Source organism: Ustilago hordei, assembly GCF_900519145.1.
Source record: "Ustilago hordei strain Uho2 genome assembly, contig: UHO2_contig_18, whole genome shotgun sequence".
NCBI lineage: Eukaryota > Fungi > Basidiomycota > Ustilaginomycetes > Ustilaginales > Ustilaginaceae > Ustilago > Ustilago hordei.
The window spans coordinates 528137-542029 of NW_024545264.1; the positions used below are offsets into that span (position 1 = coordinate 528137).

The 13893-nt window shown below is 51.9% G+C and overlaps 5 protein-coding genes across 5 annotated transcripts; 3 read left to right on the forward strand and 2 right to left on the reverse strand.

Annotated features, from left to right (window-relative positions):
* Window positions 1–254: 254 nt before the first annotated feature.
* On the reverse strand, window positions 255–1952 carry UHO2_06430 (uncharacterized protein; the record flags this gene model as incomplete). Its single annotated transcript, XM_041556438.1, has 1 exon — window positions 255–1952. The coding sequence occupies one exon, from the start codon at window positions 1950–1952 to the stop codon at window positions 255–257; it is 1698 nt and encodes a 565-aa protein (XP_041412372.1).
* A 1254-nt stretch (window positions 1953–3206) lies between these two features.
* UHO2_06431 (uncharacterized protein) lies at window positions 3207–4067 on the forward strand (the record flags this gene model as incomplete). Its single annotated transcript, XM_041556439.1, has 1 exon — window positions 3207–4067. One exon carries the CDS (start codon window positions 3207–3209, stop codon window positions 4065–4067), a length of 861 nt encoding a protein of 286 aa, XP_041412373.1.
* A 497-nt stretch (window positions 4068–4564) lies between these two features.
* On the forward strand, window positions 4565–5563 carry UHO2_06432 (uncharacterized protein; the record flags this gene model as incomplete). Its single annotated transcript, XM_041556440.1, has 1 exon — window positions 4565–5563. One exon carries the CDS (start codon window positions 4565–4567, stop codon window positions 5561–5563), a length of 999 nt encoding a protein of 332 aa, XP_041412374.1.
* Window positions 5564–5615: 52 nt separating this feature from the next.
* UHO2_06433 (uncharacterized protein) lies at window positions 5616–7898 on the reverse strand (the record flags this gene model as incomplete). Its single annotated transcript, XM_041556441.1, has 1 exon — window positions 5616–7898. The coding sequence occupies one exon, from the start codon at window positions 7896–7898 to the stop codon at window positions 5616–5618; it is 2283 nt and encodes a 760-aa protein (XP_041412375.1).
* A 2654-nt stretch (window positions 7899–10552) lies between these two features.
* On the forward strand, window positions 10553–12415 carry UHO2_06434 (putative PTR2 - Di- and tripeptide permease; the record flags this gene model as incomplete). Its single annotated transcript, XM_041556442.1, has 1 exon — window positions 10553–12415. One exon carries the CDS (start codon window positions 10553–10555, stop codon window positions 12413–12415), a length of 1863 nt encoding a protein of 620 aa, XP_041412376.1.
* Window positions 12416–13893: the final 1478 nt, after the last annotated feature.

The window sequence follows — 13893 nt, forward strand, 5'->3', positions numbered from 1 at the left end:
AGGCACGTCTGAGCATTCTTGGGATGATCAATTGACAGTGTCGAGACCTGTCTAAGGGTGGAGCAAGGTTGTCAACAGCAAACAGGGTTGATAAGATACTGGTGGAGGTGCCAGGACTGCGGTGGAGGTTGCGCCTACACTTGAGGTTCTGTAGCGTCAGAGACACAGTTGTTTACCAAAATGAGTATTGTGAATGCTTGTCATTGAAAGTCGATGTGGGTCATGGAGCAGCTATGATACATACAAACGTCTGCTTATGGCGAAGGGCAATCAGGAATAGTCAATCCCTCCTTCAACTTCTTGTTACTGTCAAAGAGACCCCAATGAGCCTCGACACCTCCATAGAGCACATCCTTCCAGGGTTCGTCGAAGGCTTCAAACACAAAGCTTGGCTGGAGAGCCTTCTCTGTGACGTTTGCGTTGCTCTGGCAGAGGAAAGTATCCAAGAAAGTGTTGAGCTCGCTTACACCTGCTGTTGCGCCCTGATAGGTTTCGAGTCTGGTTTCATTGGCACCAGTTGGCCAACCTGCTTCGGCGACGTAGAGGGCGGGCTTGTTAGGTGCAAGTAGGGCGGTAGCGGGCTCGTTGTTGTTGGTGTAGGAGTAGACCCAACCGGCAGCTTGGTCGACCGGAAGACCGCCGAACCAAGGGTGGACGTTGGCCATGACGTAGTCTGCGCCGCTGGCTAGCTGCGTAGAGATCATAGAACCTGCGTCTGCGGTGCCGATAGGAATGTACTTTCCGAGACCGGGGAGAGCGTTGACGGTTGTGTTGACAGTGGAAATGTGGCCGAGAAGAGTGGCGAGGGAGCCACGGTTGAGTAAATACTCGTTTCCGACAGTGATACCGGCAATGTGATCAGTGCCGTACTGCTTGACAGCATCGAGGATGTTATCGACTTGACGCTGGAAGGTGTCTGCGTTATTGTCGACCCATACGGCCAAGAAGACTTGCATATCCACCTTTGTCTGCTTGATTGCCTCGAGCACAAGTTGGGAGGTGCTGCAGTCTGAACCGTACAGCCTTAGCCTTGTGGTGAGTTGGGACATCAGCTGCACGTCTTCCGTCACGTTTGCTTGTGTTGCACCACATTCAGGATATTGAGCGTGGAAAGGCGTGTAACAAAGTCCGTACATGGACTTGTGCAGACGAGGATCCTTCTCGAACTTTGACGGGTCTTTGGCGTCAGATGTGACGACTCCTGCCGTTGATTTGTCTCCCTTGCTTCCGGAGCCTGTACCTGTGGAAGCGGAAGGAGAGTCGACGATAGTAGCGTTGGTGTTGTTGCGAGTGGCGAAGAAGATGACCATGGCACAAACGATGGCTGTGGTCAGGGAGCCAATGCCGATCATCCATTTCTTCTGCTTGGGTGAGAAGCGCGAAGGTTTGGGAGTGGAGAAGTCGTATACACCATCGGTGGCAGCTAGAGCTGCGGACTTGCGATTGATGTAGCGCTCTCGGGCTTGAGCAAGAGAGGTTCGTGCTCCGGTTTGTGGGGCATCATAGAGACGCCAGGCATCGGAAGAGGTTCGAGGCGAGGAGGAGTAAAGCGATTCATCGTCTTCAAAGTCGTGACCGCGATTGGAGGACTTGTGATTGAGCGATTCTCGGGGCTCAAAAGATGGCATATAAGCACCGCCGGCAAAAGATTCAGGGTGCGAGGGTAGGGAGGGGAGGAATGGCGATTGAGAGAGGTAGCCGGAAGGGGCTGCGTGAAGCTCTTGCATTTCGTCGTGGTGTTGGCGAGGAGTGGTAGGATAGGGCGATACAGAGTGCAAAGGGGAGAGGAGGTGAGGAGCAGGGACTCCTGTCTCGTCCCAGTAATCGACGGTGTCGACGTCTAGGCCTGTTTGGTGAGCTGAGCTGTGATGGTGCGAGGAGGAAGAGGCGGAAGATGGGAAGTTTTGGCGGATGTTGCCGCCATCGTAAGCAGGGTTGTAGCGTCCAGCCATGGTGAAGATTGGACGCGATGCCTCTCCGATTGCTATAGAGCTGGAAGGGAGATGAGATGGTGGGAGTGAGATGGCAAGATGAAGCCGAGCAGGAACGAGCGCTATATATTACAAGCTCAGGGCAGGGAGGCAACATCTTGCAGGCGTTGCCGGGGCGCCGCGGTGGGACTGAGCATAAAGAGAAGCGTAACCGCAAAGCAACGCCAAGCGACGAAAGAGTGCAGCCGCGGAGTTGAAGTTGCCGTGCTTACAGGCCCCTGTTCGAGGATCCAAGAGGCCGGAGCAGAAGTTCTCGAGTAGATGTTGCACGCCATCCTCTGCTTTCTTGGTGGCCCTAGGACCTTTCACATAGGTCTCCCTCATATGAAGCCAGCCCTGCACTACAGAGCAGACTTGGCGGTGAGGAGATCCGAGCAACGAAACGCAGCCCTGTGGGTCTTTGCTTGGAACAATAATGATGAAGCAACTCAGGGGGCACAAGCATTAGTGCTTAGGGCAGAGCCAAGTTTTTATCCGGAAGCCCCTTTTCAGTTGGAGTTTCGTGTGGTTTATGATGATGATGATGATGGTAAGAGGGAGAGAGAGCGAGGAGAGAGAAGGAGTCTATATATACAAAAGAAGAGCGGCAGAGAGCCGCATCGACTGCGGAGCATAACAAAGTATTTGTCTTGAGTAGGTTGTGACACATGTGGTCCGTGCTCAGATGCTCAAGCCTTTTACTCGGCCGTAAGCACTACCTTCACCGTCTCTACGCTTTGTGTGGCTTTTATCTACTTTTTCTGTGCTCTGTTTGACAGCTGGAAAAAGAAAAGAAAAAGGGGAAAAAAAAAAAAAAAAAAAAAAAAAAAAGGGAAAAAAAGGGAAAAAAAGGGAAAAAAAAAAAAAAAGGGGACACTTTCCTCGTTTGGTTCAGGCACTGGACCCTTGTGTACACCCCCTAAAAGTAGATTTTAGTCTTAACCTTGCCTTTCTGGGCGCGTCTTGGTGTCAAAATTAACTGCGATCACGTGGGAAGACTAGGATGACGTAATCATTAGAGGGCTATCCAGAGTTGGGAAGAATTATCGGAATGCAAAAATGTGGCTCTGTAACCGTTTGCTGCTGGTGATACCTTGCTTGTTATACACCGTCTTGCCTTGATCAAACTTGCCTCGCGACATCCTTCTCACACGAGACCGCTCGGGAACAGCTGCTCTCGACTATCAAGCAGAATACACTCGGGTCCTTGAGAGGAACGGCTTTTAATCAGCAAAGATGCTTCGAGGATTAGCAAGACAGTGGACGCCGTCCTTGCGACAGGCAGTAGAGTTGTCAGTATGCTCACCATCTAGCTCCATCGCCCGTGCATCGCCTCTCGCTCTGCAGCGTAGCTTTGCCACCTCCTCAAGATGGCGCAACGACAAGGACAAGTCGGCGTCTACGCAGGAGCTCGAATCGCAAGCTTCAGGCCAACCCACATCCGACCCTTCCCCTGCAGGCAGCAGCAACGTCTCTGATGCTCAACAGCGCCATCTTTCCTCCCAGCCCGCCGAAGCAGAAGCCACCGCATCCAGTGGAAGAGCCGCACCGTCCACAAATCTTGACGACATTCTAGGCTCCGTTTCTGCTGTCTCGTCTACCCTTCCCGGCTCAGAGGCATCCGCAGAGGCCGACTCGGCCTCTTCCACATTCCAGGAATCGCGCTCCCCTCTCATCCGAGGCTCTCGTTACTCATCTACCCAATTCAACACCTCTTCATCTTTCGCGCAACCCCACCGCTTGTTCGTCAACTCGTCACGAAACAACACCATCCTCACTCTCACGAGCCCTACGGGCGACCCTCTCGCCTCGGCATCCGGTGGGTCTGTCGGGTTCAAGAAGTCTGCTCGTTCCGGTTACGAAGCTGGCTACAGAGCTGCATTCAGCATGTTCGGCAAGATCAACGAGTTCAAGAATGCTTGGAGGATTGCTCATCTGCAAGTCCTGTGGAACGGCTTTGGACAGGGAAGAGAGGCTGTATTCAGAGCTTTGTTGGCAGGTGAAGGGCAAACAACCAAGAACTTGGTCAGTAAGATGACCGACAAGACACCCGTCAAAATCGGAGGTGTGCGACCCAAGAAGCGCAGGATGCTTTAATGGCCGGCCTATTGTCTCCTTCAAGCTGAACCTTCTCCACGACCAAATTCGTGTCGCAACGGAGCTGTTCCTCATCTCCTCTCTCCTCTCCGCTTCGCAACCGAGTGGAGCCAATCGCATGTACTTTTATTTACCATCATCAGAAGCCATCCTTTCACAATTGCATATCGTCCATCGACGGCCTCTAAGCGATCACCGCCATGAAAATGTGCTCCGGTTCAATACAACGATTCTGTCCATCTTGTCCAGCACCTTACGATGCCAAAGATGAAAACCTCAGAACAGAAAGCGCAATCGGGCCCAAACTTCTCGTCCCGATCCACATCCCGATCCACAACCCGATCCACAACCCGATCCCGATCCCGATCCCGATCATCGCTTTTGTCTTTTAGTTCAGCTGCACGCACAGACCGGGCCTCGATTCCTCCACTTCCGTCTCCCACTTGCCTTCGCCCCCTCCCTCTGCCACCATCTCACCCTCGCCTCGACTCGCCGCCATGTCGTCTCTCTACCCGATCCCGCTAGGAATCGCGACGAATCTCGGTTACTCAGGCTACCGCAAAGGGTCTCTCTCTCTTGATGGTGCTCTCACAGCCGCTGTGGTCGGGTACGCAACCATGGCCAACCCTTTCATCGGCTACGGACTCACGCTGATCACTTTCTATCTCGTCGGCTCCAAGGCCACCAGATTCAAAGCTTCCATCAAAGCTCAGCATGAGACGCACCCTTCTGCAGCGTCCACCGTCGCTATCGAGAAGAAGGATGGGAAGAGGAAGCGGGATATCACTTCAGGAAATCGAAACGCTGTTCAGGTGCTGTGTAACAGTCTTACCGCTGTAGTAGCTTGCGTCGCTTTCAGAGCACTCAACCGGAGAGATGGCGTAGATCCACTGGGGAAGGAAGTATTGACCGTGTGGAGGGGGATTGATGTATCCAACTTGCTTTTGACCCTCGTAGTTGGCGGCCACTACGCAGCTTGTATGGCCGATACTCTTGCTTCTGAACTCGGCATCCTCTCTAAAGGTCAACCACGTTTAGTCACCAACCCCGCAAGAAAGGTCCCTCGCGGCACAAACGGAGGCGTCTCGCCTCTTGGACTAACAGTCTCTGCTTTGGGAGGAACACTGATCGGTCTTGTCCAAACAGCTTCCCTGGCAGTTCACTACTACTTGAACCCCGCGTTGCCAACTTCTAGTATCACCGTCAAGGCGCCATATTTCAAGTTGATCGTACTCTTCACAGCTGCCGGCTTCACAGGCTCACTCATCGACTCTGTTCTCGGTGCAACTGTTCAGCAAACCGTCTACAGTGCAACGAGCAAGAAGGTGCTGGTGGGCAGCATTAGAGATGTTATCCAGCGCAACAAGGACGATGCACCGGAGCCAATTTGGGAGAGGATCGCTGGAGCGGATGTGCTGGATAACAATGCGGTGAATTTCTTAGCCAGCGCTATCACTGCGCTTGGGACTGCTTGGGTTGGCTTGAGGTATCTCTGACCTGATTGCAATACAAGAGAATTGAGAATGCTCTGCTACATGTGTCAAGATGTCAGAGGCCGAGCAGGATAGACACTTGCTCCGGCGAACGTCTGATCAATCCCTCCTGCCCTTGCATTTTTTGAGCAATCAGAGCATAAGACCGGGTCAAGTTCTGCAACGCTGCTCTATGCACCCTCTGTCTGGCGCCTGGGCTTGTCAATCGATCCAGCTCTTTGGCTGTCAGGAGATCTTCTTGCGCCAAGACATCTTGGAACTTGTTGAGCGCCCCTTTGATCTCGGCTTCACCTGCCTCTCCCTTGGTCTCTAGCGCTGCAATGACCGATGAGAGACCAGACTTGGCAACGAGATTGGAAGAGTGCATATCACTGGTCTCGAGCAGGCAACTTTCGAGGGTAGATCGCAGCTGACTTACTTTCCACCCCGCGAAGCTGTGAGGCGATAGAGTCGAGACCAGAGAGTCGAGGCAGTTGGCAGTAAACAGGAGCGATTCCCATTTGGCTGTAGGCTCCGCTTTAGAACGAGGCCGTTTTGAGATATGGAAGGATGCCATGCGCTGAATCAGATCTCTTAGTGGGTCGACGAGTTTTGTCAGAACAAAATCGAAATTCCCGAGTGACGGCTTGATGTCTTCTGTTTTTGGTGCTTGTGCTCCTTCCGAAGTTTGGGAAGCGGGATCTTCAGCAAGAGACCTTGAGAACTCGCTGAGCAACTCCTTCAGAGTTGCCAGGGTGCCAACTAATGGCGGAGGCAAGCTAAGATCTTGCTCTGGTGACCCATCGTACCGTTGGATGCCTTTGCTTTGTCTTTCGACTGTTTCTGCGAACGCTGCCACTGCTAGATCCGATAGCTCGTCAAGGGTTTTGCTGAGTGCAGCACGTGAGCCGATAGTTTTTTCCATTGTTGAGCGGTAGAATTGGACCAAATGTGCAAGTCGGTAGGAGGTGACGCTGCCTTCCTGCGAGCCGAGTGTCTGTTGGATGCGAAGTTTGAGTGGGCGACAGCAACCGTCGAGATTTGAGTTGAGTACTTCTCGGACAAGTGCTTCTCCAGGGCCGAGCATGAATGAGTTTGGATCAGATCGGGTGAGATCAAGCGAGCCTTCAAGTCCACGACGTCGTTGACCAATTCTTCGACCGCCCTCGCCTTCCTTCTCGTCAAAGAGAGCTGTGAGGAACTCGCGCTCGGATGCTACTGTTTGGTGGATCCATGCTAGCATATCACCAACATATCGTATCGGGTCGTGTGCATGCAACTCGATTGGTCCGGGAAGGTAGGTGGGTGGACCGGCACCTATGGTAAGTGCAGCCATGAACGCGTTTGCAAGGATAGAACTGCGTGTTTGGACCAGCGTTGTAAGTGCCGATCGAAGCAGGTCTTGGCGTGATGTCTTGAGTCGCCGTGTAGCTTGGCGTAAGCTGGGTGAAACTTCGAGGCCCTCCTTGACGGGTTGTCTGAATTCGAAGCTGCACCATCTGTACAGCTTTTGGTAGGCCTGTTCAAGGTCGGCAGAAGTGGAAGACATGATGTCCATTCCTGCTCTTGTGCCGCCGCCTGCCGTTGCAGCTGCTGCGGATGAGGAGCTTGAGGTTGGGTTGCTGGAAGAGGGGAGAGACTCAGAGCCTTGCAGAAGGATCTGACATTCGCTCCGAATGCGCTGAAGCTTGTCCATGGCTGCGAAGAGGTGATTGCCTACACGAACTTGGCGAGAGTAGATAGACGCTCGTTCTGCTTCAGACAGCGTAAAGCGATCCAGAAACAGCTTCGCGACTTGGACTTGGATGAGCGCAGCGGCTCGTTGTCGTTCAAGACCTTCTGCATGCTCTACGAGGTATCGACTGGATTGTTCAGCTGCACAGAGCTTGTCTTGGACCGCATCGCAGGAGAAGTGCATGGCTGCCACATCTTGAGAAAGTCGAACAAGGCCATGATCGACGGTCTGTAGGACGGCGAGGATGTGATCAGTAGCAGCCAGCTGGCGCTGGCGAATGTCTTTGTCTAGGTCGCGTCTCGCTCGTGCCGTGTCGACGAGGCTCAGAGGGTCGGCGTCGGATGTGGCGGTTGACTTGTTGCCTCTCTTCTTAGCGTCGAGTTTGCTAGTAGAGATGGTGGATGCGGAGGTCGGAGGAGCAGGATACATCTCCGCCAGAGTATTGAGTGCTTTTCGAATATCCTGTGCATCTTGCGGACCTTGTAGAAGGACGGAGCGGACTCGTGATGCGATAGACCGTGTTGTCGTTGATGTGGATGATGATGAGCCGGAAGCGTCGGTGGCAGAGAGTGGCGATGATGGTCCTGGCTGCAACAGGCCATCGCTCTGCTTGACCGCGGACATCTCGGCAGTGTTTGAAGGCGGCACCCAGCAAGGGATCGAAGTTGCCCTGACGAGGGGTTAGTACCGGGGAGTGTTAGTTGTGTGCAATAGAGTAAGGATAGTGTAAGTCGAGATCAAGGGTCCTCTGTGATGTTCTTGGTGGCCTGTGCTTGGCGATCTGGCAAGATCAGAGCAGCGATTCCCGATTGATTGACTCCCGATTGATTGATTGACTCCCGATTGATTGATTGACTCCCGATTGACCGATTCGCTTCCGATCGCGCTGTTGGAGAAGAGCGAAATTGTTAGAGCAGCAATTCATTCATCTTGGCACGCTCGAACATCGATTCATTGGCTTGTCGGGTGGACGCGCATGCAGGGTCTGTTGGTCATTCTCTGTTGTTCATCCTCTGATCACGCCATCGTTCCATTTGGATGAAGATTGCGTGGCAAAGGAGGAAGCAATGATGGATCGTTGGTGGGTTGGTTGATGGAGTGACATGAGCTCTTGCTGTTCAAGAGAGGGCGATCTTTTGGCGGAGGCATCGGTGACGCTGGGAAGCAAAGAGCATCTTGGCAGGCTCAGTGGATGGCTGAAAGCAAAGGCGAGAGGTCGGACTGTCGGCCGAATAGCGAAGAGCTGGCAAGAACAAGGGATGGCGAACATAGAGATGGCGAACATAGAGATGGCGAACATAGGCATGGCGAACAAGTTGAGAAAAAGCAACAAAAGTTCGAACGGCGATTCGACCGAACTGGAATTCGAATTTGAGATTGCGACATCGGGATATGCGACTCGTGACAGCCATTTTTGCAGCTGACAATAGGGAGAATTTCCTGGCACTATTTGACCCTCCTTGAACTTGCAGCCGCATTGTCGCTCTTTTCAATTTCGATGGAAACGAGATAGGCAAGCTTGGTTCTTGGCTCACATCTTTCCACACACTAGCTCTTCTCTGCTTTCGAACGCCGGCGATAAGGGATTGCAAATCGCCCTTTCCGTGTACAGGCGCAGGTTGGCAATGGCAAGCTTCTGTTGCAAGCCAGACGACAAGGCGAGGAGAGCATCGGAGATACCAACCCGAAACCGACCTAAGCTGAATTTGCGTCTGCTGAGCAAGAAGCCAGCGTTGCGCCATTCATTGGCGGGGAGGGGCTTGCGAACCACACAGATGACAAATGAACGAGTAGCGAGTCGCAACATCCGCAACCTCGCCTCTGGCTTGTCCTCTGCTAGCGGATTGACCGACAAGACCGATATTCGAGACGATGGCGAGTTGCAGCTGGGCAGCATTCGAAAGTGGGGTCACGTTACGATCCAAGGATATCAGCATGACTTGGCTCGCTTTCCGATAAGAGAGCACACAGGATGCGGGCAGTCTTGGATCCACTACAGCAGATACAGGTAGAAATGGATAAGGGCAAGCGGCTGTGGGTGGGGATACTCGGACAAACGAGCTCCGAGCTCGCTTGTCAATGCAACCTCATTCAGGTCCAGAGACCATGCTTTTTGGGCGACTATCCATGCTGATTGAATCACACTTCTCTGCTAGGAGAGAGTAAGTACACTTGAGAGACAATGCTCAACAACACAGCATCAACGACGGGAGAGCCGATGAGCAACACTCGAACCTATTCGCACCTCACCGGGCAGAGTGAGGCATCGAGGCAAGATGTTCAGAACAGTCTCGTATTCATAAACACGAGCAACCGTTAATCACCTCGGCAATCCATCACACTTGTCTTTTATTATTATTATTTTGTTATTTTATCATTATTATCTTTTTTTTCTTTTTCTTTTTTTTCTTTTTTTTCTTTTTTTTTCTTTTTTTTCTTTTTTTTCTTTTTTTTCTTTTTTTTTTTTTTTTTTTTTTTTTTTTTTTTTCTTCCTTCTCTGGCCCTTTTCGTATGTGGCAACGAGGATCCGAATGCTTCGTCTTCGCAAGTGCACTTGAGCTCTTGGGGTGTTTGACTGGCCTCTCTCTCGGTCAGTGACTGTGCTGATGTGCAACGTCGGAATAGCCGAAAGCCTCTCTCTCTCGTATTGGCTGCAATTGCTAATCAGTTGCTCGACCCGACTCCGACTCTGCCATTCTCACCGCCAAAGCTTTGAAGAAATAAGAGACTCGCTACTAACGATTGTCGGATCGTCTCTTTGAGAGCTATCGAGCCTTCGATGGGACTGTGTCTCTGTTGCAATTTAATTCTTATCAAGCCTCTCTCAACGCCACTGTCACTTCCATATGGCGTGTACGGTTGCGCGCTGAATACAAGTCTCAATCAATCAATCACTCATTCAATTAATCACTCATTCAATTAATCACTCAGTCAATCAATCACTCAGTCAATCAATCACTCAGTCAATCAAGGAGCAGAGGTTGCTTGCTGTCTTTCCCTCACTGCTCAGTTGCCTCTCTCTTTTGAGTCGCTTGCGTGCTTTGTTCTTTTCATTTCCGCTTCCGCGCTCCTTCCCGTCGGTCCCTCTTCGCTTTCCCCCCTTCCCCCTCCCCCCTTCTTAAACCCTTATCTTTCTCTGGTCAATGGAACCTTCCTCCTTCCTGATCTCATCCATCCCTTCCTCCCCTTCTTCGCCATCCGCGTTCGCTCTCCGGGGTGAATCTCCTTAACCCCCCATTTGTGGCATCCCATTGCTTTGTCGCTCTCGGTTGCACAGCATGCCTCTCGATATCCAGGACAACGCCATCGCTGGCCACGCCGAGGCCCAGCGTGACCTTTACGTCGCCGGCGTCAAAGCTCACGGCGGCAGCGACAACCTTCACCCAGCTGCTCACCTCGAAAGTGGCGTTGCTGTCAAGGCCGTTGTTTCGGACGACGACTTTGTCGCCCCCACCGAAGAGGACCTTGCCACTTTGCGACGTGTCCCCGAAAAGCTCCCCTGGACCACTTACGCCATTGCTTTCTGTGAGCTTGCAGAGCGTTTCTCCTACTATGGTTGTATTCAGGTCTTCCAGAACTTCATCCAGCAGCCTCGTCCTGCTCGCAGCCGTGCTGGTGCCGGTGGCGCCAATGACCAGTCTGGTGCCCTCGGCGAGGGTCAGCAGGCCGCCACTGGTCTCACTACCTTCAACACCTTCTGGGTCTACCTCATGCCCATTCTTGGTGCTTACCTTGCCGATACCCGCTGGGGTCGTTTCAAGACCATATGCATCGCCGTCTTTGTTGCCATGGTTGGTCACGTTCTCCTCATCGTTTCTTCGCTTCCTACCGTTCTCGACAACCAAGATGGTGCCATGGCTTGCTTCGTCATTGCCATCATCATTATGGGCGTAGGAACGGGTTGGTTCAAGAGCACCATCAGCCCTTTGATTGCCGAGCAGGTTAACGGCTCCAAGCAGTCCGTCCAGACCCTCAAAACCGGCGAGCGTGTCATTGTTGACCCCATCTTGACCATCAGCCGTATCTTCATGTACTTCTACCTCTTTATCAATATCGGTGCTCTTGGTGGTCAGCTCGGCATGTCCTTCTCCGAAAAGTACGTTGGTTTCTGGCTCGCCTACACCCTGCCTACCATCGTCTTTGCTCTCTGCATTCCCGTCCTTGTCTTTGGCTCCAAGTACTACGTCAAGACTCCCCCTTCCGGCTCTGTTCTTGCCGAGTGCATGCGCCTTTGGGCCTTTGCCACCAAGGGCCGTTGGACCGCCAACCCCGTCAAGCTCATGAAGAACATGCGTTCGGACGACTTCTGGGAGAGCGCCAAGCCCTCCAAGCAGTCTGCCGAGACCAAGCCCAAGTGGATGACCTTTGACGATGCCTGGGTTGACGAGGTTCGTCGTGGTTTCAAGGCCTGCACTGTCTTCCTCTGGTTCCCCCTCTACTGGCTCACTTACAACCAGATCACCAACAACCTTGTCTCGCAGGCTGCCACCATGGACGTCAATGGCTTGCCCAACGAGGTCGTCTCCAACCTCGACCCGTTTGCCCTTGTCATCCTCATCCCCATCTTTGATCTCTTCCTCTACCCTGCTCTTCGCAAGGCCGGTATCAACTTCACTCCCCTCAAGAAGATTGCTCTTGGTTTCTTGACTGGTGCTCTTGCCATGGTCTGGGCTGCCGTTGTTCAGCATTTCATCTACAAGAAGTCGCCATGTGGCAAGGCTGCCTCCACCTGCGAGGACGCTGACGGTGTCTTTATCCCTGCTCCCATCACCGTTTGGGTCCAGTCCGGCTCTTACATCCTCATCGCCGTTTCCGAGATTCTTGCTTCCATCACTGGTCTCGAGTACGCTTTCTCCAAGGCACCCAAGTCGATGCGTTCGCTCGTCATGTCCATGTTCCTCTTCACCTCGGCCATCGCTGCTGCTCTCCAGCAGGCATTCATTGCCCTCTCGGAAGACCCCAACCTGGTCTGGAACTACACCGTCTTTGCCTGCCTTGCCTTTGCCGGCTTCATCGGCTTCTGCTTTGCCTTCAGGAAGCTCGACGCCGAGGAGGATGCCCTCAACCAGCTCGATGCCGGCCAGGTCCACGCTGTTGAGAACTCTGACCTTGGTCGCTCGGAGAAGGCCCTTGCTCCCTAAGCGGCTAGGCTTACCTAAAAAGCATTGCTACTTGTCACTAATTTTTTTTTTGTGTTCCGCTTGATGTACTTTACACACAATCACCTCTGCTGCTTTTTCGTCTCTTTTGTTACACGGGATTACATTGCTACAAACCGGATTGGATATACCTCGCCTCTCACCTTTTGCTCTGCTCTGCTCTGCTCTGGGTTTTTGATTCTGCCCTTTGTGAGTGTGGTGAATCAGTTGAAGATGCGTCAGCATCCCAACGGGATTCACGGGGTCTGTGGAATCATACGGGGTCCACAGAATTTAAGTGATCTAATAATTAGGTAAAGGTGCATACAGGTGGCGACACATGTGGGATGCATAGGAGTTGTTACAATAATGCACAAGAGGCGACAACACAGGAGTAACACGAGGAGTGACACATCACACATTTGCACAGGCTGAAGGAGATTGCTAAGTATATATATGACCATGTATATAGCATCACATGAATATAAGATAAGCATTCAAGAAGTAATACGACTGTGTATGAGAGCTTGCTAGTGGCTCTGATCGGTCATGTTTTATCTGCAATCTTCAACTGATTAAGAGTCTGAAGCTCTACCGACTAAGCCAACTGGGACCATCGACAACATGGTACAAGAGGCCGAAGCTCAAGCTGTCACAAGCAAGGCCAAAGGAGGAAGAAAAGGAAAGGCAATGCAACCATGAGCCATTGACAATGAGGCCACCAACAAGTCAGACACTGAGGTGATTGATGATGATGCTGTGGAAGAAACTGACTCTGACTCAGATCACGACAACAATAGAAAGCCATACAATTTTTGTACTCTAGCAAAACTACTTGAGCCCATCCCAAAACTCACATCGCACAACTATTATAGTTGGAATGCCCATATCAAGTCCTTTCTATGATGTATTCCTCACGCCATGAAGCATCTTGATGGAGCATACAACAAGAAACATCCCAAATGGAACCGCACATTCGATGATGCTTTGACAAATGCATTATGCAGTACCATTGACACCACTGGAGAGCACAATATCAATTACTTGATTCTTGACATCATCAGGGAGCACCATACGTTCCATCATGTATGGAAGAAGATTGAAAATGGACTCACCAATGAGGCCACTGCCATATCTCATTGTATTGCATTGATCGCTCAGCTAGGCGAACTAAGGATGCACAACTCAGACGTACAAAAGCTTATCCAGGAAATAAGGACCATCCAAACAGAGAGCAGCTTACTGGGAAAGCCATTCACTGACAATACTCTGTTCTCTAATCTGTCAGGGGTCTCGCGCCTGAAACCCAGGTCCGTCTGTCGAGATACTCGGTGACTATCAAACTGTGCGACAGCTATTGTCTCGGTATCGGTGACTATCGAGTTGTGCAGTGACAGCGGTGGCGTTCGTGGTATATACTATCGTAGGTTTCGGCTGACCTCTGTGGACACTCCGTTCAGGGGTAGCTCGGCACGATCGAT